This window comes from Choloepus didactylus, chromosome 8 (assembly GCF_015220235.1).
Source record: "Choloepus didactylus isolate mChoDid1 chromosome 8, mChoDid1.pri, whole genome shotgun sequence".
NCBI classification, from domain to species: domain Eukaryota; kingdom Metazoa; phylum Chordata; class Mammalia; order Pilosa; family Megalonychidae; genus Choloepus; species Choloepus didactylus.
The window spans coordinates 83508436-83536027 of NC_051314.1; the positions used below are offsets into that span (position 1 = coordinate 83508436).

At 54.3% G+C, this 27592-nt stretch overlaps 1 protein-coding gene across 3 annotated transcripts; it reads left to right on the plus strand.

The window, feature by feature from the left end:
• FIGNL2 (fidgetin like 2) lies at positions 1-27021 on the plus strand. 3 transcript variants are annotated; one of them, XR_005218563.1, is made up of 2 exons: positions 1-185; positions 16940-17557. XR_005218563.1 is itself a non-coding variant. In XM_037848165.1 (2 exons), the coding sequence occupies exon 2, from the start codon at positions 24390-24392 to the stop codon at positions 26364-26366; it is 1977 nt and encodes a 658-aa protein (XP_037704093.1). In that variant the 5' UTR covers positions 1-185; positions 24379-24389; the 3' UTR covers positions 26367-27021. The 3 variants fall into 3 exon arrangements, 2 of the variants coding, with proteins under 2 accessions (XP_037704093.1, XP_037704092.1); XM_037848165.1 differs by lacking the exon at positions 16940-17557 and adding an exon at positions 24379-27021; XM_037848164.1 differs by lacking the exons at positions 1-185; positions 16940-17557 and adding exons at positions 21174-21217; positions 24379-27021.
• Positions 27022-27592: the final 571 nt, after the last annotated feature.

The window sequence follows — 27592 nt, forward strand, 5'->3', positions numbered from 1 at the left end:
CTGTCCAGTCCCGCTCCCGGCCGCGGCGGCCGCAGCAACCGCAGCAGTAGCGGCTCCAGGATGGTGAGCGCCGCTGCTCCCCAGCCTCGGCCTGTCGCCCCCGGCCCGCGCCCCCGCCCCGGCCCCGGGGCCGGACGCCCCCCCGGGCCGCGGACACTCACCTAGGACCCGGCCGGGATGCCGAGGTACGGGACCGCGGGCCCGGGCGGGAGCAGGCGCGGGTGAGCGCGGGTGGGCCGGGGTCAGGGGATGGTGACCGTTCGGTCGGGGTGTCCGGAGCTTTGTCCGCCTCCGCGGAGCCGTGCGAGGGCCAGAGAAGGGGCGGGGGCTGCGGGTCGCGGGGTTCAACTAGACGGGGGTCGGAGGGCAAGGCCGGCGAGAGACCTGAGCCGGTGCGTGGGAGCCGAGGGTCACTTCCCGGGGGGCTGGGGCTGGAAGAGAAGGGGATCGCCGCTGGGCCGCCGACAGGCGTCCACTTCCCCGCCCCCTCCAGTGCTGAGGCCGCAGCAATAGCGAACTGTCGGCTCTGGGGGCCTGAGTGGGGGGCGGCCGGCTTGGGGGTTGGGGAGCCACGATTTGTGGGTTCAGGTCCCAGAAGGATCCTGTGTCCGGAGCCAGAGGGCCGGTCCGCAGGCCCCTCCTACTCGTCAGGTCTTTGTCCAGCGGCCCCTGAGTGTGGGAGGGGGTGGGGGCTGGGTTCCTGGCCCGGAGATTCCCCAGCATCATGACGGGGCAGTGACAGGAGTCTGAGACCAGCTCGCACCCCTCTGCCCCTAATACATGTCCCCTTCATTTCTTCTCTTCTGACCCCGGAGAGCATAGTCCCCAGCCCAGAATCAGGGTGTTACAAGCTAAGCTGAACTTAGCTTCTTCACTCACGGGCTAATAGCTAGAAGGGAGACCCCCCGGGCTCCTAACTCTCTAGAGAGCCCTTTCAACTTCCCCACTCCGAAGGCCCTCTCCTGGTCTACACTGACATTCCACAAGCCAAGAACCCTAGCAGGTCCTTCGCAGGGTGTTGGGCACACAGTAGGCGCTCAGCAAATATTGGCCCCCTTCCCCGGCCCCTCCAGTCCCCGTACCTCTCCTGGACGCATGAGGCCAGGGAAGGGGTCTGCGCAGGGGAGAGGGTGAGTGGCCTGGAGCCCGCGCCTAGCGTCGGCCGGGAGCACAGGGGTGGGTGGACGGGTGGGTGGGCTGTTAAAGGGACGGTCACTAAATCAGGATTAGGCCGTGGGGCTGTCAGGCTGCCTGGCCTTGTCTCCATGGATACCTAATTTGGAGGAGAATAGAGGACGGAAGAATGTTCGTGCTGTCGTTCGCAGGGCCTGCGGCGGGCTTCTGCCCTCGGCCAGGCAGCAAGGAGTGGGGAACCGGTTCTAACCCCATTCCGGGCTTCTGGGGCCCCCCTTCCCTGTTCCTAGGGCCCGGAGCCTTCTTCATGGAGTGCCTCGGCTTTAGAGTGGGCCAGAAGATGCCACGGTCCAAAGAACTCTGACCCCGCCATGGGTGCCCCAGACCCAGCGTTCAACCGCTGTGCATGTCTCCTGGAAATGGAGAAGTTCCCCGGAGCCCCCTCCCCGAACCTCCTAGCCGGGGAGCAAACGCTGTTCTCTACTGTGCCTTAGCCCCTAAAGGACAGCGGCGCCTGGGCAGCTCGGAGCTGCGGTGAGGCCGGGACCCATCTGCAGCGCGGGTACCCCAGGGCCGCGAGCGCCGCGGGGCAAGGGGCGGGGCGGGACTTCCCGGGGAGGGCGCGGAGAGGGGCGGGGCTTGCCGGGATGGCTGTGCGCGACGGGATGACAGGCCTCGTAAATCCCCTTTCCCCATATTTAACGTCGTTTCGTTTCATTTATTTCCCTTGATTCCATTGGTGTCCGCAGCAGCCACCCCTGTTAGGAGCGACCCGCGTGCCCTCGCTGCAATATCTTATGAGGGAGAAAGCTCTCCTGGGCCAAAGTGAATTTAGCTATGAGGGGCACTGATCTGCTCCTGGTGAGGCCCAGATAACCCCCATGCCCCAAGGGGACCCAGAGGAGAAGAGCGGGGTGGAGAGACCCGGGGATGCTTGTGGCCCCCGAGGCCCTGGGGGGTTCTCTGGCTGTGGCTGGTAGTGAGCTGGGCACGTGATCCACTGAGCGGACAGTTCCCTTCGCAGTGCAGAGGAGGGCAGGGGAGACGGGTGTTCCCGGGGCCTCTTGCTGCTTTCTTCTTCCTCCTATTTTTCTGAGAAAGTTTACTTTACGCTTTATGACAAAAGGCACAGAAGTCACAGGAGACCTCAGATAATAAACCTACTGCATATTCATGTCCCATCTTTACCCTGCAACTTCATACCATTGTTAAAGCTTATAGAACAATCTCCCAAGAGTCCATATGGAGAGATGGATTCTTTCTATAAATAATAATTTTTTAAAAATATTGGATCCCAAGACCAATGTAGGCATAACAGAAGGGCTTTGAAAATTTCAGTAGGAAAATTTCCATTTTATTTCTTGGTAGAAGTTAAGAGTTCACCAGTGAAAATCTATTACTAGCGTCAGACACACTAAACCCAGCTCTACCAAAGCGCTGCCTTCCTCCTGGTCATTGGTGGCCACAGCTTTTTATGGAGCAAAATTCCCTTCCCCTCCCCTGGCTGGGCTGCAGCCTTATTGCCAATACTTAGACTCTCTCCACGCAATTTCACGCCTCTCTGCCTTTGCTCCTGCTGTTCCCTCAGTTGAATGCCTTCCCCATTGTCCTGTCTTTCCACAACCTCCTCATTCTTCAAGGCTCAACTCGGATGCCACGCTTCCTCCATGTCACCTCCCCAGAGCCCCCAGCTCTGTCACTTGTTCCCTCTGTGTTTTCCTAGTCCTGCACCTGTGCTTCTCTCCAGCTTTTGTGGTTGGGTCCACACTAGGCTTTGCCTCCTGGAAGCATTCCTGCTCCCCTGCCCCCTGCCCCCACTGGGCCTGGCACAGCAACTTGGCACCTCGTGGGTACCTGGTAAATATTTGTTGGCTGACTAAACGAGGTTTTATAAGGTTCTGGCAAAGCACAGAGTCTGGCCACTTTCAGGCAAATGGTTCTGTGCTGCTGGGTGGGTGGAGACCCCTGGGTGGGTCTCCTCCTCCCAGACCCTCCCCCATTCCCCAAGTCCGGGGAGGACTTTGCCCCTTCCTTTCCCCACAGAGCAGCATTCCTTCCCTGCCATTATCATCCCGTTAAACAGAGAGGCCAGTCAGGACCCATATGGATCACATTAACAATTGCTTATTATCTGCGCTCAGACTCCCCCCACTCCCTACCCCCAGCGCCTGCTGCTGTAGTTGTTGGACCCTGAGGAGTCCAGCCTCTCCCCCTTTCCACCCCCTCCTCTGCCCCCATCAGTGCGGGTCAGTCAGCCGGGGCGGGGAACAGGCTGGCCTCCCTCACTCTCCCTGTGTCTTCTAGTAGAACTTTGCCTCCTTTTGACTTGGCTGGCAGTTAATGACTCCTGTACTCAATTTAATGAAAACCAGGTTCCCTGCAAGAGCATGGCTCAGTGAGGTTCCAGGGCCATGGTGGGGAGAGGTGGACCTGGGGCCCCAGCACACCTTAGCCTGCAACCCTGAGAGCCCCTGGGCTTGCCAGGGGAAAGCCACTCTAGGCAGACCATGGGTGCACCGGAATCTTCTATGATCTCAGCCCTGGGCTGGCCCTGCTCCCTTCTGGAAGCTGGTGGGCTAACGAGGGAGATCAAGTCCAGAGAGCATCTTCAAGGAGTGTGGGAGTGGGTCCAAGGCCTTGGACTGCAAAGAAGCAAGAAATTAGAGTTTTCTGAGGCAGCAGTCTAGTTGGTCTTGAAGGATGGTGTTCTAGTTTGCTAATGCTGCCGGAATGCAAAACACCAGAGATGGATTGGCTTTTATAAAAGGGGGTTTATTTGGTTACACAGTTATAGTCTTAAGGCCATAAAGTGTCCAAGGTAACACATCAGCAATTGGGTACCTTCACTGGAGGATGGCCAATGGTGTCCGGAAAACCTCTGTTAGCTAGGAAGGTACGTGGCTGGTGTCTGCTCCAAAGTCCAAAGTTCGTTTCAAAATGGCTTTCTCCCAGGAGGTTCCTCTCTAGGCTGCAGTTCCTCAAAAATGTCACTCTTAGTTTCACTTGGGATATCTGTCCTCTCTCAGCTCTCCAGAGCATGAGTCTGCTTTCAACAGCCATTTTCAAACTGTCTCTCATCTGCAGCTCCTGTGCTTTCTTCAAAGTGTCCCTCTTGGCTGTAGCTCCTCTTCAAAACATCACTCACAGCTGCACTGAGTTTCTTCTGTTATGTCAGCTCATTTATATGGCTCCACTGATCAACTTAGACCCATCCTGAATGGGTGGAGCAACACCTCCACGGAAATTATCCAGAGTCATCACCCACAGCTGGGTGGGGCGTATTCCAAAGAAACACTCAAAGAATTACAATCTAATCAGCACTAAAATGTCTGCCCCACAAGATTGCATCAAAGATAATGGTGTTTGGGGGACATAACACATTCAAACCGGCACAGATGGGGAGAGGAATTTAGGTTTAAATGCATATAACCCCAGAATTCCAGGGATGGAAGGAGCCTTAGAGATGACCCAGTCTGTGGTCCCTAACTTTTTTTGATTTATAGATCCCTTGGAGGGACTGGTGAAAGTTGTCCCCAGAAAAAGGCACTTCCATAAATCCATACAAGACTTTGCATTCTGTTTGAGGGTTCTCTGACCCTCTGAAGCCCACGGGGATTCCACATTAAGAAGCCCCCATCCCAGTCCAGCCCCCCCTGATGTGCTGAGGGCAGAGTCTGGCCTGTGGCCCGGGTCTCCTGGCCTCCATACTCAATGGCCTTACTACTGAAAGGGAGACAGCATGAGCCAAGGAACAAGGGGTAGAGTATTGAGACACCGGGCCAGCCCTCGAGTGGGAAGGATTCACACTGCCTGGGTTGGCGTCTAGGCCGGCTATCTCGTCTCCGAGTATGTGGCCTGGAGAGAGGATGGTCTGGGATGTTTTTGTTTTAGGGTCTCCTCGTCCCCAAGAACAAGGAGAACTGGCAAGAAAGTCTAGCTCTTCCCCTAGCATTTTCATAAATGTCTTGAAGAATCCTAGTCAACATGTAGAACACACTTCTTAAATTCTCCATCTCATCTGGGAAATAAGACCCAGAATGGTGCCAACCTCGTAAGCGTGATTGTGAGGATTACATGAGGCAGGAGTTGGGAGCCCAAGTCCCAGTCTTGAATGACTCTGCGGTCCCTGAGGGTCAGGCCAAAAACGCAGGTGGAAGTGCTCGGGGCTGTAGCTGCTGACATTTCTCTGATATGTCAGGCCAGGGGAAGGGACTGCGAAGGGGGCCGCCTGGACGCCTTGCTCTTTTTGCCTTTTGCAGGGACGTTTGGACAGTGCGGGCCTTTGGAATTCATCTTGGGGACTGGATGGGGGCAGTTCTCAGTGAACTGGAGATTGGGCAATGCCCTTGGGCCTCCTTCATGGGGCTTTGGCTTGTCCCCATCTTATAAGGACCAATCATGGCCCCCACCTTGGCGGGGGGTGGGGGGGTGGGCGGAAGTCCTGGGTTGCTGTGACCCTGACACTAATCAGATGTAACCCTGGGCAAGTGATAATCTGAGTCTCAATCTCTTCATCCAGGAAATGGGGATGTGAGCACTCACTGATAGCGACATAGGCCCTGGTTTCAAATGGTCTGAAATACATGAATTCCTCCTGGGACCCACCCAGTGATTTGGAATCCCGTCTCTCGAGAAAACCTGCTCCCAGCAAAGGAGCGAGGAGACAAAGAGGACATGTGTGAAAGTTCTGGCTCATGGCAGTGCTGTCCCAAACCATCTTTGAAGCCTACTGGTCCAAAATAGAGTCAGGGCAGAGATGGAGGGTCAGGAGGTCGGTGAGGGGACAGTGTGACCAGTTTGGCTACCCATGAGATGTGGGGGGGTGGGGATGGGATTATCTTCCTCTGTTTCCCCTCACTGCCCCACACACTCACGCCACCTGATCACCACCCAGCCCAATGCTGGGATTGATCTGGGATGGGTGGGAAGATGTGACAAAGAGGCTGCGTTTACTCTTAACAAGCCTGTATAGAGCACCTATTGTGTCCCAGCACCAAGCAAGTCCTGGGTGCATTCCAGCCAGCCTTCAGCGGGTGCCCAGCCGGAGTCGTCAGGACTCCATCAACACTCACTGGGCACCTTTCACCCCTGGGATCTCCCTTAACCACCCTCAGCTTTCCACATGGCCAGGGAGGATCAGAGGATGACTCCAGCCCTGGCGCTGTTTGCCTTGCTGCAGGCACCTGGCACGAAGTGTGGCTACCCTCATTGCACCCTCGGAGTGCCCTGTGGCAGGCTCTGGATATTTTATCCAGCCAGCCATTCAACCAACAGCCATTATTTTCTGATATGGCCTCACCTTTAAGGAGCTTACAAGACAGAGAGGCAAAGGGTCAGGTTACACTCTAGGGCCACTCTCCCTGTATTTCTTGGGCAGAGGGGAGCCACAGAGGGCGTGTGAGTTGGGGAGTGGCACCCTCAGAATTTGGAGGGTATACAGGATGGGCTGAAAAAGGACCAACTTTAAGAGGGAAGACTAGTTATATGACAGCAGGGCCTTCCAACAGGGGAGCCTTGAGGAGGTTGAACTTTACTGGGAGAGGCTGTGTTTGTGGGAATTAGCAGAAGAAACTGGCACAAGGACCACTGCTTAGGGAGAATCTACCTGGTGCTGAGTGGGCATTGAGGGTTGGAGTAAAGTGGGTTGAAGACCTGGGGTGTCAGCTGCCTGCTCTGGGGCCCGTTTTCTTTGTTTCTTGCACCTCTGAGCCCTTCTTCTCCACTTACCTGCATCCTGGGCCCACCAGGCCCTTCTTCAGAACAGGGGAGAAGCCCTTGGCTCCGGCAGCCCCTGCTAAGGCTAGGTCCCTGGAGCCTGCCTGCCCTGGGCACCCATGGGATCCTGGGGACAAGCCAGCATGCAGGAGGCAGCACCAAGGGGTCTTGGCCTGGGGACTCCTCTGGAGGGAATTGGTGGAACAGTGGAACACTGAAAATAAATTTGGTGTACCCTCTCTTTGCTCTCAAGGAACTTGCTGATGAAAACAGTTCAGTCCACATCTCCAGGTAACCTCCACCTCCACTCTCTTGAGCCCCTTATAAAGGAAGGTGCATGAGCTGGGAGAAGATGGGAGGACAAGTCGATGACTGGTCCATGTGGCACCTTGGATGCTTGAGAGACTGGGGGTATTTGTTCCGCTTTCCAGGCTGGTGGGATCAGTCCCCTGCATTGTGTCCCCCCCTCCCTCCCCAGTCTGCCTGCCTGCTGGCTTCTTGTGGGGCACAGGGACTCCCCACCCCAGCTCCTTAGAGAGACAGTATTTCATTAGTGGCTGGATGCTCATTCCTCCAGGAAGGGGCTCCTTTTTCAGATGGGCTGTGTCCTGTCTGGGACAGCCATGCTCTGTCACCATCTTCCACATTGTAGCCCTCTTCATGCCAGAGTTTTGGGATCTCAGCCCCACATTGGGAGGCATGTAGCTGCCTCAACAGGATGGAGAAGGCAGCTGGAGCATCGGGTTCAGGGGAGGCCAATAGTTCAGTTTTGAACTTACTGGGTTTGCAATGTCCATCAGACAACCAAGTGGAGATGAACCAGAAAATTTCCCAAGCCACTTCTGACAAGGGCCAGGCAGGTTGGCACCCTTCAGAGAGGAGGGGAAGAGCCATTCAACCTGCCTAGGTGTGCTCCTCCCAGTAAAGACAGCCTCTGATGCTGCATGCCTCTACTGATGGGGAGCTCATTACTTCTAGAGAAAATCCACATATTCTCAGGCAGATAGGCCCAGTTCTTGCAGTAAGCCGAAAGTCTTTCATGGATGTTCTACCTCTTAGAGGAGGATGGAGGGTTTGGGGGAGGGAGGAGAGGCAGCCCTGCCTGGTCTGCCACCTGACAGTTGCTCAGCTATCCGGAGAGTCTGGTCCTCAGGATTCCTCTCCAGATTAAAAACCCCACTCCTGTAGGCATGCTCTCTAGGTAGATTGCTCTGTGGGCTCCTCAGGGTAGGACAGTGACTCTAGGGTCATGAATATAGACTGGAGCCAGACTGCCTGGCTGATGGCACTATGTCCTAGCTTGGTGACTTAGACAAGTTAACTGTGCCTCAGTTTCCTCATCTGTAACCTGAGAATAACAGTGGTACCTGCTTCCTAGGATCACTGTGAGGGTTAAATGAACTGATGTGTGGATGATGCTAGCAGTGCTTGGTGCATTTCGAGGTTCCTGGGAATCCCATCTATAAGCAGGCAGACATAAGGAATTGCTGTGATTGTTCAGCCTTTTCCTAGCAATTTTTCTCCTTCTGTTCCTGTGGCCCTGCGGGTCTGGGGACCACTGCCTCGGGGACCGCTCTGCCCACTCATGCCTAGGTAGACCGGCTGGGCTGCATAGCTGGAGTTACTCAGCTCAGCAACCCCCAGGCTGGGAAAGGGAAAGGAGGGGGTCAAGGCAGCTCAGCCTGGGTGGGCTGCCTGGGCCTGTTTCCTCACCTTTCGTCAGGCTGGGCCCTGCAGGGCCGTGTCTCTCACCTCACCCCCCTGCATGGGGTGGGGCATATTTGGGGCTGGGAACACATAGGATCACCCAGACCTTAAAGTTCAAGCCAAACTGACTCAGTTCAACCTTGGATCACAAACTTGGTGGGGGGAGAGGGGTTGTGGGACCCCAGAGAGGGGAGCTCTAGGCTCTTGGCCTGAGACCTGTAGTCCACCACCCCTGAGGAGTTCATGGATAGAACTGTATTCCACTGCTATTATTTTCCTCTGTAGTCCCAAGTATTTTTATTTTATGCATTTAAAAAGTATTTTTGAAAAGACAGTCACAGGTTTACCTGATTGTGAAAGCCACCTGTGGCTGCCTGAGCTCATCCTCCCTTCCAGGCCCATGCAGGGCCAAGCCCCGAGGAGAGAGGGGCCCCAGATGTGGAACCCCCAGGAGTCAGGTCCTCGGGGGATCTCACCCAGCCTGGGATAACAGTGGTGCCTGAACTGGATAGTAACCACGGCTGCCTGCCACCTCACTGAGCTCCTGCTTGACACAAGTACATGGCTGGTGCTAGTTGCTCCAGTGAGAAGTGGGAGCTCCGGGGAGGGTAGATGACTCTATTTGGAGCAGAGCACAGGGGTCACTGCAAATCATTTTACCTTCAGTTTGCAAAATAATCTTTTTTTTCTCACTTAATTTTTAATTTTTAATTTTTTATTGTGGTAGCATATTTACAACTTAACATTCCTCATTTTAACCACTGTCAGGTACACAGTTAGGTGGTGTTAATCCTACTCCCAATATTGTGCTACCATGGCCACCGTCCAATACCAACACTTTTCCATCACCCCAAACCAAAACTCTGTACCCATTAGGCATTAACTCCCCATTCCCTACTTCTACGCTCACCTCTGTACCCTGTAATCTACTTTCTGTCTCTATGAATTTGCATGTTCCAGCGATTGTAAAATAATCTTTTACAAAAGTAATTATTATAGTAAAGAAAATGCAGAGCAGCCTTGCTCCAGAGGCTCATTCCACCACTGCAGCCTCAGGGCAGGTTTTCTGAGGGAGGGGACTTTGGGAGGGAAAAGGCCAGGGTGGAAAGGGAGCAGAAAGTGGCTGCTGGGCTAGAGAACGGCTTGTACAAAGGCTCCCAGGCAGGGGATGTCTGAGCAGGGAAGGGAATGGGGAGCCCAGATTAACAGGTGATGTCAACTCTAAATATGCCATTTGAGTGGCAGGCAGAGGTGCCTGGGGCTTGGCCTGGGAGCATCAAAGAGGGAGCCACGAACAGCCTGACAGTCAAAGGGACAGTCTAGCTTGGGGGAGCCCCAGCTGCCAAGCTGCAGGGAGGGCATTGTGGGCAGAGGGCCCAGAATGAGCGAAGGCCTGGAAATGGGAACACGTATGGCCCAGAGGATGTGGCTGATGTGGCTGCAGGGGCTAGAAGGGGCCAGAATGGCAGGGTCTGAGGCTGGAAGGAAGGACAAACTGACCCACCTCTGGTGTTAGGCTAAGGGGTTTGGCTTGCCCTCTGGTAGGTGGAGGGTGATTCTCTGTTTTAGATAGAAGGACCACCATGGTGGCCGTGCAGAAGGGTTAAGAGGAGAGACAGCAGAGGCAGTGAATTCAGATATTGGGCTGTGGTGGGGATGCGGGAGCTGTGGGTTGTTTGAGAGAGAGTGTCATTAAGACTCAGTGATCAATCAGATGGGCATGGCCAAAGAGATGTGACGTGGGGCCCCAAGGCTTCCACCCTGGGTGATCAGATGGACTGTGGAGAGAGCAGGCAGAGATGTTCATCCGTGGCAGAGATGTTGAGTCTCAGGTCTTGGTGGACCCCCAGGGAATCCTACACATTCTCACCTGCAGATTCCAAAATGTGCCCACAGGATTCCCAGGGATGGTGGAAAATGGCTTGGGATGAAGTTGGGCCTGGGGCATGGTGGACTCTCAAGTGGGACCTGCAGCAGGGACATGGTGACCTTGTCTGGGCAGTTTCTGGGTGGCAGAAAGGGGGCAGTGCCAGGCCATGGGGTTCCTCCCTCTATTGGTGAAGGAGGAGCTGGTGAGAGATGCTTCAGGACACAGATTAGAGGGACCAGGGGAGAGGATGGGGTGGCCAGGCCAGGACATCCTGGGAGGAGGGCATGGTTTGGGACTCAGACTGCATTTTCTGTGGTGGTGGGCCCCGTCCTCACAACATCCTCTGAAGACTCACCCAATAGCAGGTCAGGGGCAAGACAGTGAGCTCACTCCTACAGGGTGGCACCCTCCACTTTGGGGTCCAGCAGGCCATCGGTAGTTGCAGCTTCTCCTCTTGGAATGCTTCAAGCTCGTTGGACCCTGCTGGCCCTGGAGAGCCCCCTTGCCCTGCCCCAGCCCCCAGCCTCCCTGCAGCTAGTCTTGAAAGTACCACCACCCTCACTGCCCTCAGATGCCCGTCTAACTGGAGTCGCTAATGGTTCCAGGCTGCGTTTGGGGCTCTGGGAGCAGCCAGAGAAGGCCAGGAAAGGGGAGAAGAAGGGAAGGAGGGCGTTCCACTGGAGATCGACTCCCACAGGGACCCTCTGCCAGCAGCCTGCTGTGGGGACTGAACGAGATTGTGGCGCTCAAGCACCCACCCAGAACACAGTGACCTCTGGGAGTTAGCCCCTTGCCTGCCCTTCAGAGCCCTCCGGGAAGCACAAAGATAGGGTTATCCCATCCTTTCTGCCCTTTCTCCCAGGGCCCAGGAGCCAAGGTCCATCCCTAACCCGCCCCAACGGAGCTGGTGCCTAGTTAGAAGTTGTGTGTGGCAGGGGGGCTGCGCTGCCTGTAAAGCCCCAAGCAGGCACGAGGGAGAGAGCAAGTCAGCCTTGCTAATAATCCACATTGAGGGGTGAGTGGCTGATAGCTCGGAGCTCCCAGAGGTACCCTTGGTTTAAAGGAGAATGCATGTTAACTGGAAATTTCTGTTGTTGAAATTTCAGGCAGGCTAAGTGAAGTAAACAAAATTTAGGTAGGGTTTAGATGAACTTTGTTTTCTTGGGTAGGAGGAGGACAAGATAAGGGGGTGTTGAAGTTGAGAATAGGGTTCTCCCTACCTGATTTCCACAAGGAGATGGGTTGGGGGTGTAGGGAGAACCTGTGCCCAACCCCACTGTGTTCCTGGATATTGCTGAGCCTCGGGGGTGAGATGGGGTGGTGGAAGGAGAGGGCTCAGGGCACCCCCCAGTAGCTACAGCACCAGGAGGGTGAAGAGAAAACATGGAGGGGCAGAAGGAAAGAAAGGGGTGAGGAGGAGGGTAGGGCCTCAGAGCTGGAAAAGTGATTAGCCGCTCTGATGAGGTTGGAGTCAGCCCTGGCAGCCCCAGGGCAGCAGGGCGGGAGAGAAAAAGAGCTGTTATTCACCGAGGGTGGAGGAAGATGGCCGCCAGGCGAGGCACACCCTGCTCTCCAGAGGCAGCCCGATCACCCGGGCCACGGGCAGGTCCTCAAGCCCTGGGGACAGATGCCACTCCTGGTGACTGGGGGTGGGACTGAGTCTGCAAAAAGCCTGCAATTCAGGAGAATCCGCTTCCTATGTCCAGCTCTTGGCACTGCAGGACTTGCTGCGAGCGTAGGGACACACAGGAGCCACCCCTAACCTCCTGGGGTAGGAGATGGGCTGTTTGATCAGTGAGTGTGTAAATTGGGATTTTATGGATCACTTATTCACTGCTGGAGCTGGGGCCCCCAAATTCTTCTGTGCCCCATAAAGCTTAATCCATCCCTGGGCTTTCCCCTGGGAGGTGGGGTGGAGGATGGCTCCCCAAAGGCCCCCCACCCTTCCTGCTGTCTCTTCCCAAGGCCCCAGGCTTTGTCAGTTGCAGGTTGAGCAGTTCAAATGTGCTAATACAGTCCCTGGGGGCCTCCAGGCAGTGGGACTTACCCTTCTGTGCTATGATTGGCCACTGAGACCATGGGGGGGTGTTCCTGGCGGCAGCTGGGAGGGTGTGCGTGTGTGTGCATACGCCTGTTTGCGGGGAAGGGGCGCCGAGGGGTGTCCACTCTGCTCAGACCACTGGGCAGAGACAAAGGATCTTCACCTAGGCCTGGAACGAGGTTTCGGCCCAGAACGTACCTGGCCAAGGTGGTTAGGGAGACCTCTCGATCACCTTAGCCTCCTCTTGTTGCGTCTAGAATGGATGGATGAGTGACCACAGGAGTGACTGCATTTTTAACTGGGGTTGTGTCTGCTGGAATAAAATCCAGCACCTACAGATTCCTAAATCTCCCCCTAAGATTCCTAAGTATCCCTCCTCCCCTCACTGAGATTGGCTTTAGTCTTGGCCTGGACAGACAAAAAGGCCGGACATGAGGGACTGGCCAGGCCTCAGGGGACCCAGTTGTGACCCCCAGACTCTGTTACCACTTGAGAGGGCTTTCACTGTGGTCATGTTTCTCCTCCCTGCTGGCTCCATCTGTCCTTGGGATTTGATGAGGATGAGGATGGTAGGAGGGGTGGGGGAGGGGTGTCGAGCAGCTGATGGGGGTGGGAAGCGCAGCCTGGAGGGTCAGATGACAAACTGCCCTACCTTCCTCTCCTTCTCTTCAGCCTGCCCCCTCCTCTCTGGCCCTGAGCTTGAGGGCGGCAGGCAGGACAGGCTGGGCTGCTGGGGAGGTGGCCATCCCCCTTACCCAGGTTTTTGGGGAAGCCAGAATCCAGTCAAACCATAAAGATGGCTCTAAATCTCAAGGAAGTCTACCTGGAGGTCTTAAGAAGTGAGACTCTATCAGAGTTCAAGATAAAGCCACGGAGGTCTCCAATTGCTGTGGGTTAAGATGTCAGGACTGCGATGTCTCTGCAGAACTGAGCCCTAGCAGGGATTAGAACAGCGAGGTCCAATAGAACTTTCTGGGTGATGGAGATGCTCTGTATCTATGCTGTCCAATTCCGTAGACTCTACATGTGTGACTCTTGAGTGCTTGCAATGTGGCTAGAACTACTGAGAAACCGAATTTTAAATTTTATTGAATTTCAATTAATTTAAATAGCCACATGTGGCCAGTGGCTCCCATACCGGGCAGTGCAGGATTAGAAGCTGTGCTCAGGGACCAAAAGCAGCCTCTTGGGTCCAAATCGCAGAGTTGCCACTTCCTGCTATGTGACCTTGAGCTCTTCCCACATACTGTGCTCCTTCCCTAGTTTGTGAGCAGAAAATCATGTCACCCCAAATAGAAATGCTGTGTGGATCATCTGCAGTTAGGGAATCATCTAATCCTTTAGGTGACTGGGCTGCCCTTAAGAGGCCCTGGGCCTCAAGGGAAACAAACAGCCAGGGACAGACCAACAGTCCGAGGTGGGAAAGGAGTGGCTATATGGAATGCTAGAGTAACTTGGGAATTTCCTTGGGGGTGTCAGTCCAGGAAGGCTTCCTGGAAGAGGAGGGTATGTGGCAGGGCTGGTCTGGAGCCGAGTGGCGAGCTGAGTGATGGGTGGGAGGGCTGTGCCTGAGAGGCCAGCCCTGAAGACCTGATTATTTGAGCCTGATATGAAGGTCCTGTGTTTGGCTCCCAGACACCTTTGCCAAGGCTAGGGTAGGGAGAAGCTGACAGAATGGGCTGAGTGTCTCTGCTTCCCCTCTTACTAGCTGTCATGACCTTGGGGGAATCAATAACCTTCTCTAGCCTCCATTTCCTCTTCTGTAAGATGAGGAGAATGATGCTTATCTGGCAGGGAAGTTGTGAGGATGAAACCAAATGATGGCTAGGAAAGTTCTTTGTAAACACTAGAAGGCTGGGAAAGAGGGGAACTTTATTCCACAAGGGTCCTGGACCCCTGGCCTGGCCTCTCAAGATGACAACAGATGGTCACAGCTTGGCTGTGGCCCTGACCGTGGACACAGGCAGGGATTTCTGCACTCTCCCCTCCCCCCAGTGTGCACACACCACCCAGATGGGGGTCACTTGGCCGGCCTTGCTTAGGCTGACCTCCTGCCGTTTGGCATTTGACATATGAGGAGGCCAGGGCCGGAGCCCCCCACCCCATCACAGCCCCCACCACAGCCCCCACCACAGAGAGGAGCCAGACTGGCGGGGCGGCCTCACCACCTCGAGGAAGCAGGATCCCAAGGGCCCTGATCTCTTTACCATGTGTCCGGTGGCCTTTGATGGGAATTCCATCGCCCCTTTGTCCACTCTCACAGAGGCCTGACTAGGGGAAGGCAGAGGAGGGAGATGGAAAAAGGAGACCAGGTAGGGTCTTTTGGGGCTGGGCTGGATGCCCTTCAGCTCCAGCCAGATCAGGGCTGGATGGTTTCCCCTGGTGTTCACAGACACAAGTGCCCCTTCTGGGTAACCCTCCCCTATCCAATCCTGAGTTATTCCCTGGCTTCACCTCTTACCGTCTCATGCGTGGTTTAGTCACCCTGAATTTTTCCATTATTTGAACATAGAGGCAATTTCAGTTCTCTTTATTCATTTGTTCATTCATTCATTCATTCATTCATTCATCCTACAGAGTTTATTAAGCGTTTATTGTGTGCCAGGTGCTATCCTAGGTGTTTGGGATATAACAGTGAATGAAATAGTCCCTGCTCCCATGGAATTTCCACTCTAGTGTGCACACAGACAATAAACCGACTGGTTACAATGAGTGAGTAGAGAATGCCTGGTTGAGGGGACAGTGTTGGATGAGGTGACATTTGAGAGAGACCTGAAGTAAGCAAGGGGACAAGCAATGCAGAGATCTGGGGAAAGAGTGTTCCAGGCACAGAGCAAGCAAGGCCTGACATGGGAGCTGCCTGGCTTGGGAGGAGCAGCAAGGAAGCCAGTGTAGCTGGAGAGGAGGAGCGAGGGGAAAGTGGCAGGAGGGAGATGAGGAGAGAGGTACCGGAAGCAGATCGTGGGGGACCTGGTAGGCCACTGTGAGGACTCTGGGTTTTATTCTGAGTGAAATGGGAGCCACTGGAAGCTTCTTGGTAGAATGACAGGAGCTGACATGTTTTCAAGGATCATTCTGGCCCCTGTATTGAGAATAGACAGGGGGTAGGGAGTGGTGATGGGTGGCTGGGGGCAAGGGTGGAAACTGGAGGTCCACTAGGGGGCCACTGTAGAATCCAGGTGAGGTATGTCACTGCAGGTGGTGAGAAGTGGTTGCTCTTGGGCTGTATTTTGAATCCAGGGCCAATCTGGTCTGCTGGTCTGAGGTGAGGAGGACCTGAGGGTATCTGGGCTGAACAGTTATGGAGGATGAATTACCATTTCATGGAGAACCCAGGGAGGGGTAGATTGGGGGGGTAGGTTGGGGAAATAGGAAGTTTGATTTTGGGTATGTTAAGTATGTTGATTAAATGTTTGAGTGGAGATGTCAGGAAGAAGGTTGGAGACACTGGTCTGGAGTGCAGGGGAGAAATCCAGGCTGGAGAAACATTTGAGGATCATCAGTGTACCATTGGTAGTTGAAGCAGAGAGGCTGGATGAGATGACCCAAGGAGCTAACGTGGAGAGGGAAGACAAGGGCTCTAAGGACTGTTCCCTGGGCCCTCCAGGATCTAGAGGGGTGGGGAATGAGAGGGCAGCAAGGGAGACAAGAAGTGAGGGAGGCAGTGGAGGGGAGTGTGTGGGGGCTGGAGAGCCTGGGCTCAGGGACTGAAGGGAAGTGTTTCAAGAGGGTGGGGGTGATCAGCTGAGTCAAGGGCTGCTGAGTCAGTAAGATGAGGACTGACGATCACATTTAACAAGGTGGTCTCGCGCAAGGCAATTAGGTGGAGTGGTGGGTGGGAAAGTCTGCTTGGAATGGGTTCAAGAGAGATTGGAAAGACAAGAATCAGAAATAGCAGTGGAGACAAATTTTACCCCCCCCATCCCCCACCCCCTTTTTTTTTTTTGGTAAAAAGCAAGCAGAGAGAAATAGGATCTGGGAGGGGGACTAAGACTCTCCTCTCCCCCCAAAGATGGGAGAAATAACCGCATGTTTGTGGCTGATGAGAATGATCTGATAGAGGGGGGAAATTGATCTAGCAGGAGAGGGGAGAATTGACAGACCATGTCCTTGAATGGGATTGGTGCACAAAAGGAAGAGCACATTTCTGTTCTGGCTGCCAGGAGAGACTTTCTCCAGCTTTCCCGAGAAGGCAAGGGGTCAATTAGACCTGGGGTGGCCAGGGAGGATGCATAGAGGAAGCAGGGCTTGAAAAGGGCCTCGAAGGATGGGAAAGAGATAGAGAGATAGTTGGCACAGGCAAGACATTCCAGATGGATAGAACTGCTTGAGCACAGGCCTGCAGGGCTGAAAGAGCAGGGCTGACTCTTTAGATTTTGGGGGGGAGGGTTCTTTTAGGCCCTGTGCATGGTGGGGGGGGGGTGGAGGAGCTGGCTTGCACTGCATTGTTAGGCCAGTTTTTCCTCCCCCAGAAGCATGAGAGAGGCCTGTACAGACAGTAAACAACAATTTGCAACAAAGACGCACAGATCACTCTGACAAGGATGACCACACCTGTCCTGCTGACTGTCCCCACTCCTGGAAGCTCATGGTATGCAGCCCCATCCTCATCTTCCCACCCCTCTCCCTGACCCCTATTCCAGCACCAAGAATGGGTTTAGGGACAGTGAGAGCATTGGGTTCTCATGGGCAGACCCCTGCTCCCCTTGGGGACCAGGTCCTGGCCCTCAGTTTGAACTCTTGCCTTACCACAGCCTGGGGAGGTGGGAAAAGCACTGGCCCTGAGGGATGAGGGCCCCTTTCTGGTCCCAGCCCTGCTTCCGGAGAGCTGTGTGACTTTGGGCACTTCCCTGGGACTCAGTTTCATCATCTGTAAATAATGCCAACTTTGGTGGGGTGTTGTGAGGAGCGAGTGAGCTAACGCACATGGACGCGCCCAGCACCGCCTGCCCAGCTCTAGTTCTTCCCTCTTTTCTCATGGAGCTTCTGGCTGATACCTCAGTGAAGTCAGGCTGCAAGCTGGTACACATACTCCAAGCCTTGCCATCTTCAGAGACCCAGTTCAGGTGTTGCCCTGATTTCCCTAGCCAAAAATAGCCTGAACTTTCTCTGAATTTCCAGAACACTTTTTTTTTTTTTGGTTATTTCTTACGGCCTTGACCACTTTTACCTTATCCTCCTGACTAGATGATAAAGTCTGAGGATGGGTTGCAGTTTCATCTACTCTTGCATTTCTGATTCACAGTGTCTGGCACACTGAAGATATCATTATAGTGTCTGCAGCCTGGATGGAATGAGAGATGGAAACAAGACAGTATACTTGCAGAAAAATGGGCTGCAGCCCTGACAACGTGGAGTTTTGCAGCCGCCTCTCTGACGTCCTTTTATCCATCCCTAAACATTTATTGAGCCCTACCCAGGCTAGCCCTGAACCAGCACCAGAGTTTTCCAGGCAGGATCCAGCTGTGCTGGGGGATGTTCTCTCTGGCCCAGGACCCAGGGAGGAGGCCCCTGTGTGGTGGGCACGTCAGCTGTGGCAGGTGACCAGTCCTCTGGAGACCTCTTGTACCCCCTCACACACCGTGGTAACTGGGGGTTGGCATAAGGGGGTGGGGCCCCAAGGAGGGGGCACAGTCCTGTTCAAGCTCTGCCAGTCGGCCAGAGACCCCCCGGGGTACCAGTTGTAAGCAGTAGACAAAAAGCCTTGGACAAAAGGCCTGTGGGAGCCTTGGTGAATAGATTAATGAGATTTCCATACGGAGGCCCGACAATGGGATTCTCCACTCCAGGCCCCTTTGTCCCAGAATGAGATAATGGAGCCTGGAGGAGGCTTGTCCAGGAGGCGGCTTCAGCCGTTCTCCATACAGGCATCGAGCCGCCATACAGCTGCCCCTTCTCCCCCACCCGCCCCCAAGCCCTGCTTGGCCCAGCCCCCACGTCCCCCTCCCATGGGTAATAGAATCCAGAATCGGAGAATTTCTATAAGATCCAGAGGGCCTTGGGGGTGTCTTAGGGGCCTCCTTGGGGAGCTGGAGGGGGTTACTAACACCGCATGGTCGGGTCCCTTTCCACATCACCCTGTATAAAGTTTATTTTAAAGACTTCCTAATGCAAAAGAGAACCTTCAAGTCCACCCATGCAAACCGACTGTCTTGATTTACAAATGAAGTCAACCTTAGAGAGGTTAGGCATCTTGCCCATGGTCATACGAGTCTGCACCCTCAGCTCATGGTCTTTGCTCCAACCGGGTGTGGGGGTGGAGACTAAAACCTGGCTTGGGCCAGCCCCAATTCACAGAGAGCCCTGGGCATGGGCTGCGGGGGACTGGTTAGGCACCCAGAGGACGTGAGGGCAGCTGGGCCACGGGGGATATTGGTGCATGAGCATTTTGGCCAGTTGTGAAGCCTGAATCACTTCTCATCTGGTCAATTCTGGAAAAGATCCAAAAATGAGGGGAGGGTTTTTTTTTTTTTTAAATTACATTCAGTTTTATTGAAGTATATTCACATACCATACAATCATCCATGGTATACAATCAACTGTTCACAGTACCATCATATAATTGTGCATTCATCACCCCAATCTATTTTTGAACATTTTCCTTACACCAGAAAAAAACAGAGTAAGAATAAAAAATAAAAGAAAGAACACCCAAATCATTCCCCCCATCCCACCCCATTCCTCATCTAGTCCTTTTCCCCATCCAGCCACACACTAGACAAAGGGAGTGTTATCCACAAGGTTCTCAGAATCACACTGTCAGCCCCTGTAATCCACACTGTCATACAATCATCTTCAGGAGTCCAGACTACTGGGTTGGAGTTTGACAGTTTCAGGCATTTAATTCCAGCTTCCGATACATTAAAACCTAAGAGGTGTTATCTATATAGTGTGTAAGAATGTCCACCACAGTGACCTCTCTACTCCATCTGAAATCTCTCAGCCACCGAAACTTTATTTCGTTTCATTTCGCATCCCCCTTTTGGTCAAGATGATATTCTCAATCCCATGATGCCGGGTCCAGATTCATCCCTGGGAGTCATATCCTGTGTTGCCAGGGAGATTTGTACCCCTGGGAATCAGGTCCCATGTCGGGGGGAGGGCAGTGAGTTCACCTGCCCAGTTGGCTTAGCTAGAGAGAGACGGCCACATATGAGAAACAAAGAGGTACTCAGGGGGAGACTCTTAGGCACAATTATATGCAAGTTTAGCCTCTCCTTTGCAGTAATGAGCGTCATAAGGGCAAGTCCCATGATAGAGGGCTCAGCACATCAAACCACCAGTCCTCAATGTTTGTGACAACATCAGCATCAGTCCAGGTAAGGAAGCCCAACACTTCTGCATTTTTCCCCAGCTCCTCAGGGGGGGGGGGAGTCTGCAAATATATTTTTATTCTCTGCCCAAATTACTTTGGGATGTGTTACTATCTCACTCTAACCTATACTAACCTACCATATCTCACTTCCTATTCAAAGTTCCACGTAATTGTGGTGTTTGAACAAACTGACTGTAGCGTTATACTGTTTAGAAAATATAGATCCTGCACCAAATAGACATCTCTTCCTTTGGTCTCACATGGAAGTTGAAGTTTTAAAACACAGTCAGTTTTGACCTTTACCCTTTGGCCCGGTTTGCCCTAGTCTTAACCAGATCTGCTTCATTAATGTCACTAATTGAAGTCTGGGCTCTTTTTCAGTTTTTTTTTTTTTTTTAAACATTTGCTGTATATGCTAATACTGACATTCATATCTGCCGAGCTCTAGCTCTGAGTTTCAGGTGTCACAGAGATACCCATTGTTCCAGAGACCAATCAGGTTATACACAAAGGGATCAGCATCTCAGAGTTTGGAGACAGCCATTACAATTCAGGAATAGATTTGACTGCTGTAAGAGCTTACACTCTAGGGACCATTACAATAATCGTTCCCCTGTTAGACTGTGTTCTAAGATTCAATTCTGAGTTTACACATTGTAGTTAGTCCATATTGGTCAGGCATTATAGTGTTTGCCTTTATTTCTGGCATACTTCACTCAAAATGCTGTCTACAGGATCCATTCACCTCCTTGTGTGTCTCACAACTTCACTCCTTCTCGTAGTTGCTCAATATTCCGTTGCATGCATACACCACACTTCACCATTCTGTTCCTCAGTCATTGCACCCTTAGGCCACCCCCACCCATTGCAAATCATGAATACTGCCTGCATGAACACCAATGTGCAAATGTCCATTCATGTCTCTGCTCTCAGATCTTCCAAGTACATACCACATAATAAGGTTGGCCCCCACCTACTTAGCTTTTTGTGGAACCACCACACTGACCTGAGGGGAGGGATTTTAAGGAATTATTTATTTACCTTTCTATCCAGTAATTCTTCCTGTAACTATTCATTGTTGCCTATGAGTTTGAAGGACTGTGAGCTGTGGGGTGGATTCAAGTGGGGTTCCAGTTTCCTCATGTGTGTGACGGCTCCTGACCTTCAAGGGTCTTCAGAGAAAGAGCTGCCTTTAGGAGCAAGGGTGCTCCCCAAACTGGGCGGTCACAGAAAGATGGCGATTCTCTCCAGATACAGGCCGCCACCAGGGAAGGTCACAAAACCCAATTGAGAAACTGTCTGCCCAGCCTAGGGGTGTGTATGGTTAGCAGATGGTGAGTTTACAGGGAAAGGGACAGCTTACTCGGGTTGTTTTGCAGGTGAGGACACACATTTTCCTGCCTGGGGGCTGTGGACATCCTGGGATCCCCTCAGGGTATGTGCTTCTAATTGCAGTTTTGAAGGGTAAATACACAGCAGTTGGGGCATAGCCACATTCCCAGGCAAATACGGAAATTTATTTTGATAGGCCCAAGGTGATGAGCATTGGTGTTCACTGTATCGGGCTCTGCCTTCTTCCCTGGCTGCCCAGAACAAAGAGCTGGACCGGGGTGGCAGTGCTATCCAGTGGTTAAAGCCAGGGGCTCTGTGGTCAAACTGCTAGGGTTGGAATCCTGGCTCCATCATTTAATAGCTGTGTGACTTTGGGAATGTATTAAGTTCTTTGTACTTCAGTCTCCTCATCTATAAAATGGGGATGATGATAATTGATAGCATTGACCTTGCAGAACTGTTGTGAGGGTCAGCAGATGGTTCATATAAAGCATAGAACAGAGGCTGGCTCTGCCACCATGCTTGGTTGGGGTGCTGGGAAAGGGTCTGAGGACTGGTCTATCCGAGCTGGAAGGAACCTCGCTTGCAGACATTCACCAAGTTCCCCCAACCCTATGGGGAAGTGACTTGTTCAGGGTCACTCAGCAAGGCTTGGGTCACTGCTGGCACTCTTAATTGTACCTACTACTTTGTACCCCATATATTTTGTCCTTTAATGGATGGAGAGATCAAAGTTCACTGAGGTCAGGTGACCTGCCTACAGTTATACAGTATCTGAGCCTGGATTCAAACTAACTTTACTCAAAAGTCACAAATTGCCCCCATGTCCCTGGGGCCTTTGCTCACCTCCAGCACACCTGTATGGGACTTGAGCGTGACCTATGAACCTGGAGGGAGGTAAGGGGTCCTTCTCCTGGGGTAAGCTGAGAGAGCCCTCCTGGAGACCCCAGCAAGAGGCTGAGTGCCAGGAGCATGTGGGCTGGGCTGCAAGCAGACCTGGTAACCAGGTGTCTCTGCTCCTGAGGATCTGAGCAAGGGGCCGTAAGTCCAAGTGCACCACAGGGTGGGGCCATAACTGGCTTGGAGGTGAGGGCAGAGAGGCAGCCTCTTCCATCCCCTCACCTCCCCCCAGCCTGCTGTCAGTGGGGGAAGGGAGGGGAGGAAGGCAAGGCCATGGCTGAGGACTTTGGAGGCCCCGGACATGTCAGGAAGCACCCAACCAGGTAATGAGAATCAACAAAGGTGGTGGCTCTGTTAATAAGCTGTTGCAACTAAGGCCAACTATGGAAAAGTTGAGAAATGGTTTGAATTATGTTCAGACTCATCTTCTACCACTCCTGCCTCCACCCCAGACTCTGATAACCTAATATTTCTTGCAGCTCCCTTCAGGCCTGTATGGTTGTGCACTGCACACAAGTCCTATTTCTAAGGGGGCACTTTTCACATTGTAGGCACTATAGATCTATTTATGATGAAAATTTTCTGGAAGGTGGCAATACAGTGTCTTGAGGAAGGGGGAGGAGCACATGGGCTAGCACAGCCCTGGCTTGCTGAATACGTTGTACCCTGTACCTCTGCAGGTGCTGTTTCTGTGGTCAATGTCATGCTCCCTCTAGCCTGTCTGGTCAACTTGGTCCCTCACCCTTCGAGGTCTAGTAAAGACTCCATCTCTTTGATGAGGCCTTCTCAGCCAGGAGCGGCACACTCCTGAGCCTCAGAGTCCTTGGCACATGTCGCTATTTTCTCACCATTCACCCAGGATGTCGTCTGTCTCCTCTACCTGGCTGAACCATCTTATTCATCTTTCAGTCTGCCCCCATGCATAGCACAGCACTTAGTATTTGCTCAATAAAAATTTGTTGAACAAAAAATACTGAATCTATGAGGTTAATCTTGTCTTCTCCAAAGGTTGGGTTTGAAAAATAATCATCAGCAAAAACCATTCTCTTATATGCCATAGGCCGATTTAGTCTTTTGAGATTTTATCCCAGAATCCATCAGAGCCACATGCCTGGGAAGCATTGTTCCCCAGGCACTGAGTCCTTGTGACCAGTGTTTTGGTAAAACCTGACTGGTGTTGAGGGACTTGTAAGAACCAGCTGTGGAACACTTCCACTGTGTTTACTGCAGGGATGCTGAGGAGGGCGTTGCTTATTACATCTCACAGTTGTGCTTCCTGAGGTCCATAGAAAAACATTTCTATGATTTGCATGCCAGGAAAATATTTGCTTCTTTCAAGTAATAGTTGTTTTTCCCTTTGCAAAGTGAGTCTGATCATGTCTCCCCGTTTGTGGCTACTGGGAATCTCAGAGACAAATCTGAGATCCACTTTTCATGAAACAAGCATTGTTGTGTACTAACTTTCCCCTGGCTTCTCTGAAATGTGATTTCTCTATTCTAAGTGATCTTTTTGTATTGCGTGTATTGTGGTGAGCCACATTTTGGTAAGTGGCAGGTGGCAGCACTTGCCCTGGGCGCACAGCCGGTGAGCACAGAGCTGGGTTGGGAACTCAAGTGCCCTGACGTGTCAGGCAGTGGTTAAGAGACATTAACTGGAAAAAAAGTGAATGCTTCTGGGTCAGTCTCGGGTTTCCCAGGGGATGAGGCACTGCCACAGACAGCATCTCTGATCTCAGGCCCAAAGGGGCCCTTGGAATCTCAGGCAAGGCTGAAGTGAACAGAGCATTGGGGAAAATCAAACTGCAGGGCCCCTAGGGTGGGAGACCCAGGCAGGCCTCACCCACCTTACATAAGCTTGGTGTCTCTGGAGTGCCTAGCACATAGCCGGTGTGCAGCAAACATCTGTTACTGAATGAGCCCCATCTGGGTTTGCTGTGGCCCTACCTCCAGGGCTGTACATGTGGATAGTCTGGAGTGTCCTGACCATTGCCTGACTCTTCACTTCATTAAGCCTGCCAGTAAGGACCATGTGTTCTATGAGGGCTTGACTCATGTGGCCAGGACAAAATAATAATCACTGCCTTCAAGGTGGGGTTAGGGCCCTTCCAAACATGTGCAAGGAATTTCCAGATCCCTCTTGGCTCTGAGGAAAATATTTTCAGATAATTTTAATCCTGGGACATGAGGGACATGCCAAGTATTAGGTATTTGGTGGCTGGAGGGAGGATGCCTCAGAGATGGTAGGTGAAGGGTTCTAGAAAACCAGGCTGTCCCAAGCTGCATTCTAAGGGGTCCCGTAGCCAGTAGTCAGTGGGTATTCACAGGCTTTGTTGTACCTCACTGGTCGCTATCTCTTGCCTGCAGCTCTGTCAAAGATGCACTGGACACCGGAACACGCCCAGCCCCTCAACCAGTGGCCAGAGCAGCACCTGGACGTCTCCTCTACCACCCCTTCGCCGGCCCACAAGTTGGAGTTGCCCCCGGGGGGTCGCCAGCGCTGCCACTATGCTTGGGCACACGACGATATCTCCGCCCTCACTGCCTCCAACCTTCTCAAGCGCTACGCGGAGAAGTACTCGGGGGTCTTGGACTCTCCCTACGAGCGCCCGGCCCTGGGCGGCTACAGCGATGCCGCCTTCCTCAACGGTGCCAAGGGAGACCCCGAACCCTGGCCAGGGCCCGAGCCACCCTATCCCTTGGCCTCACTCCACGAGGGCCTCCCGGGAGCCAAGTCGGGCACTGGGGGTAGTTCTGGAGGTCTGGGGAGCTCCCCGGTTTTAGCCGGGAACCTGCCTGAACCCCTCTACGCTGGCAATGCATGCGGGGGCCCCTCGGCCGCACCAGAGTACCCAGCGGGCTACGGCGGAGGGTACCTGGCACCTGGTTACTGCGCACAGGCGGGCGCTGCGCTGCCCCCGCCGCCCCCGGCTGCGCTTCTACAGCCCCCACCCCCTCCGGGCTACGGCCCCTCCGGGCCGCTGTACAACTACCCCGCGGGGGGCTACGCTGCACAGCCTGGCTACGCTGGCCTACCCCCGCCCCCCGGCCCGCCCCCGGGCCCCTACCTGACCTCGGGCCTGGCGGCGCCCACGCCTCTGCCCGCGCCGGCGCCGCCACGGCCTGCGCCCACCTCCTACACCTTCCAGGCTACAGCTCCGGGCGCGGAGGCCGGGGTCTCGCTGAAGCGCAAGGCCGCCGACGAGGGCGCAGAGGGCCGCTACCGCAAGTATGTCTACGAGCCCGCCAAGGCCCCCATGGCCGACGGCGCCTCCTATCCTGCCGCGGACAATGGCGAGTGTCGGGGCAACGGGTTCCGGGCGAAGCCGCCGGGAGCCGCGGAGGAGGCCACGGGCAAGTACGGTGGCGGCATCCCCATCAAGGTCCTAGGCTCCCCAGTCTACGGCCCGCAACTCGAGCCCTTTGAAAAGTTTTCAGAGCGGGCCCCGGCGCCGGCTCCCCGTGGGGGCTTCGCGTTGCCCTCGGGGGAGCCTCCCAAAGGAGTGGACCCGGGGTCCCTGGAGCTGGTGACGAGCAAGCTGGTGGACTGCGGGCCCCCAGTGCAGTGGGCAGACGTGGCAGGCCAGGGCGCGCTCAAGGCGGCTCTGGAAGAGGAGTTGGTGTGGCCCCTGCTGAGGCCACCCGCCTATGCTGGCAGCGCGCGCCCGCCGCGGACCGTGCTGCTCTTCGGACCGCGGGGCGTGGGGAAGGCGCTGCTGGGCCGCTGCCTCGCCACGCAGCTGGGCGCCACGCTGCTGCGTCTGCGCGGTGCCGTGCTGGCGGCGCCGGGCGCGGCAGAGGGCGCGCGCCTCCTCCAGGCCGCCTTCGCGGCTGCGCGCTGCCGTCCGCCGGCAGTGATCCTCATCAGCGAGCTGGACGTGCTGCTCCCCGCGCGGGACGACGGCGCCTCCGCGAGCGCGCTGCAGGCGCCGCTCCTGGCTTGCCTGGACGGCGGCTGCGGCACGGGGGCCGACAGCGTGCTGGTAGTGGGTACCACCTCGCGGCCCGCCGCCCTGGATGAGGCGACCCGCAGGCGCTTCTCTCTCCGCTTCTACGTGTCCCTGCCTGACAGTCCGGCCCGTGGGCAGATCCTGCAGCGGGCGCTGGCCCAGCAGGGCTGCGCGCTGAGCGAGCGGGAGCTCGCGGCCCTGGTGCAGGGCACCCAGGGCTTCTCAGGGGGCGAGTTGGGGCAGCTGTGCCAGCAGGCAGCGGCCGGGGCGGGCCTTCCGGGGCTGCAGCGCCCCCTTTCTTACAAGGACTTGGAGGCGGCGCTAGCCAAGGTGGGCCCTAGGGCTTCCCCCAAGGAGCTGGACTCGTTCGTGGAGTGGGACAAAATGTACGGCTCCGGACACTGATGGTTTGCGGGGGAGTGCGCGGGAGCCACCGGCCCTGCCGCCAGCTTTCTCCGCTTAGGAGGTGTGTCATTAACCAAGCCCTGGCTGGGAGGGTGCCAGAGTGGTGAATGTGGAGTGGGGGAGGGGGGCCTGCCGGTGGACTTTTTTTTTCCCGTGGGATGGAAAATGCTTCTGCTAGGCAGATAGATGCCGTGTGCGCCGTGTACTCAGGTTTTTCCTATTTATTGTGGACGAGAAGCTAGCCATCTCCTCCCTGCGGGTGGGGCAGACCCGGGATGGGCTGGCACCCCGGGACTAAGGAACTCCTGCTCTCTCGCCACAATCCTTTTGTCTCCTTGCTGTCTGAATAGCTCTCCCCTCACCCAGTTTCTTTCTCTACATTCTCTTGTTTTCTCTCCCTATTGCTTTGTGTCCCCCCCCTTCTCTTTTACTCCTCCTTCCCTCCCCCATTTCTACATCTATCACCCTCTGTGCTTCTGTCTCTCCATCCCGTTCTCTCTAGCCTCCCTCTGTCTCTTGCTCCCTGTTTTTAAATGCTTCTCACTGCCTTCTGTCTCTCATTCAAAGGCCTCAGTGTCTCTTCACAGGAGATCTGGAGGTCCAGAGGTGGCGGCAGAGGGGATAGGGAGTTCCCTCCTATCCCCTTATCCCTTGCCCAGAGTAAACCTTGGGTCTGGGGGGTGGGGGTGGGGGGGTCAAAAAAAAAAAAAAAAAGACACCCAAAGAAGGGGTTTTTTGTTTGCTTTTGAGGGGAAATCCCAGAAATGTAGCTTGTTTAATATTTTAGGCCTCTTATTTTTGTAAGATGCGTAGAATTTGCTGTTTTTCTTTTTATTTTGACAACTCAGGAAGAAACTGACCTCAGAAAGAATGTTAGACTTTGGCTGCTCTCCTGTGTGTTCCTGGCCCCTCCCTGTCCCCAGGGGAGCAGATTCTCCCAGAAAACTCAGAAAATGAGACTTAGGGGGAAGAGGAGAGGAAGACCTAGAGGCCTACACTCAAACCCCTGACAGCCCTGACACAGAAGTGGAATGTATTTCTAGGCTTCCTCCCCAGGCCCTAAGTTTTAGGCAGGGATGTGGGGGAGTGGGATGTCAGATTTGAAAGAGGAGGTAAATCTTGCTCCCTTCCTGCTGCTCTCTTCTCTGGGTCTCATCCTCAGTCAGGATTTCCTGTGAAGAGTTATCTGGATCTGGGGATGCTCTTGCCCATTTCCTGCCCCAGTC

What these genes read in the sequence shown, in the direction of transcription:
- FIGNL2 (XM_037848165.1), top strand. Translation starts at nt 24,390, where the DNA reads ATGCACTGGACACCGGAACACGCCCAGCCCCTCAACCAGTGGCCAGAG.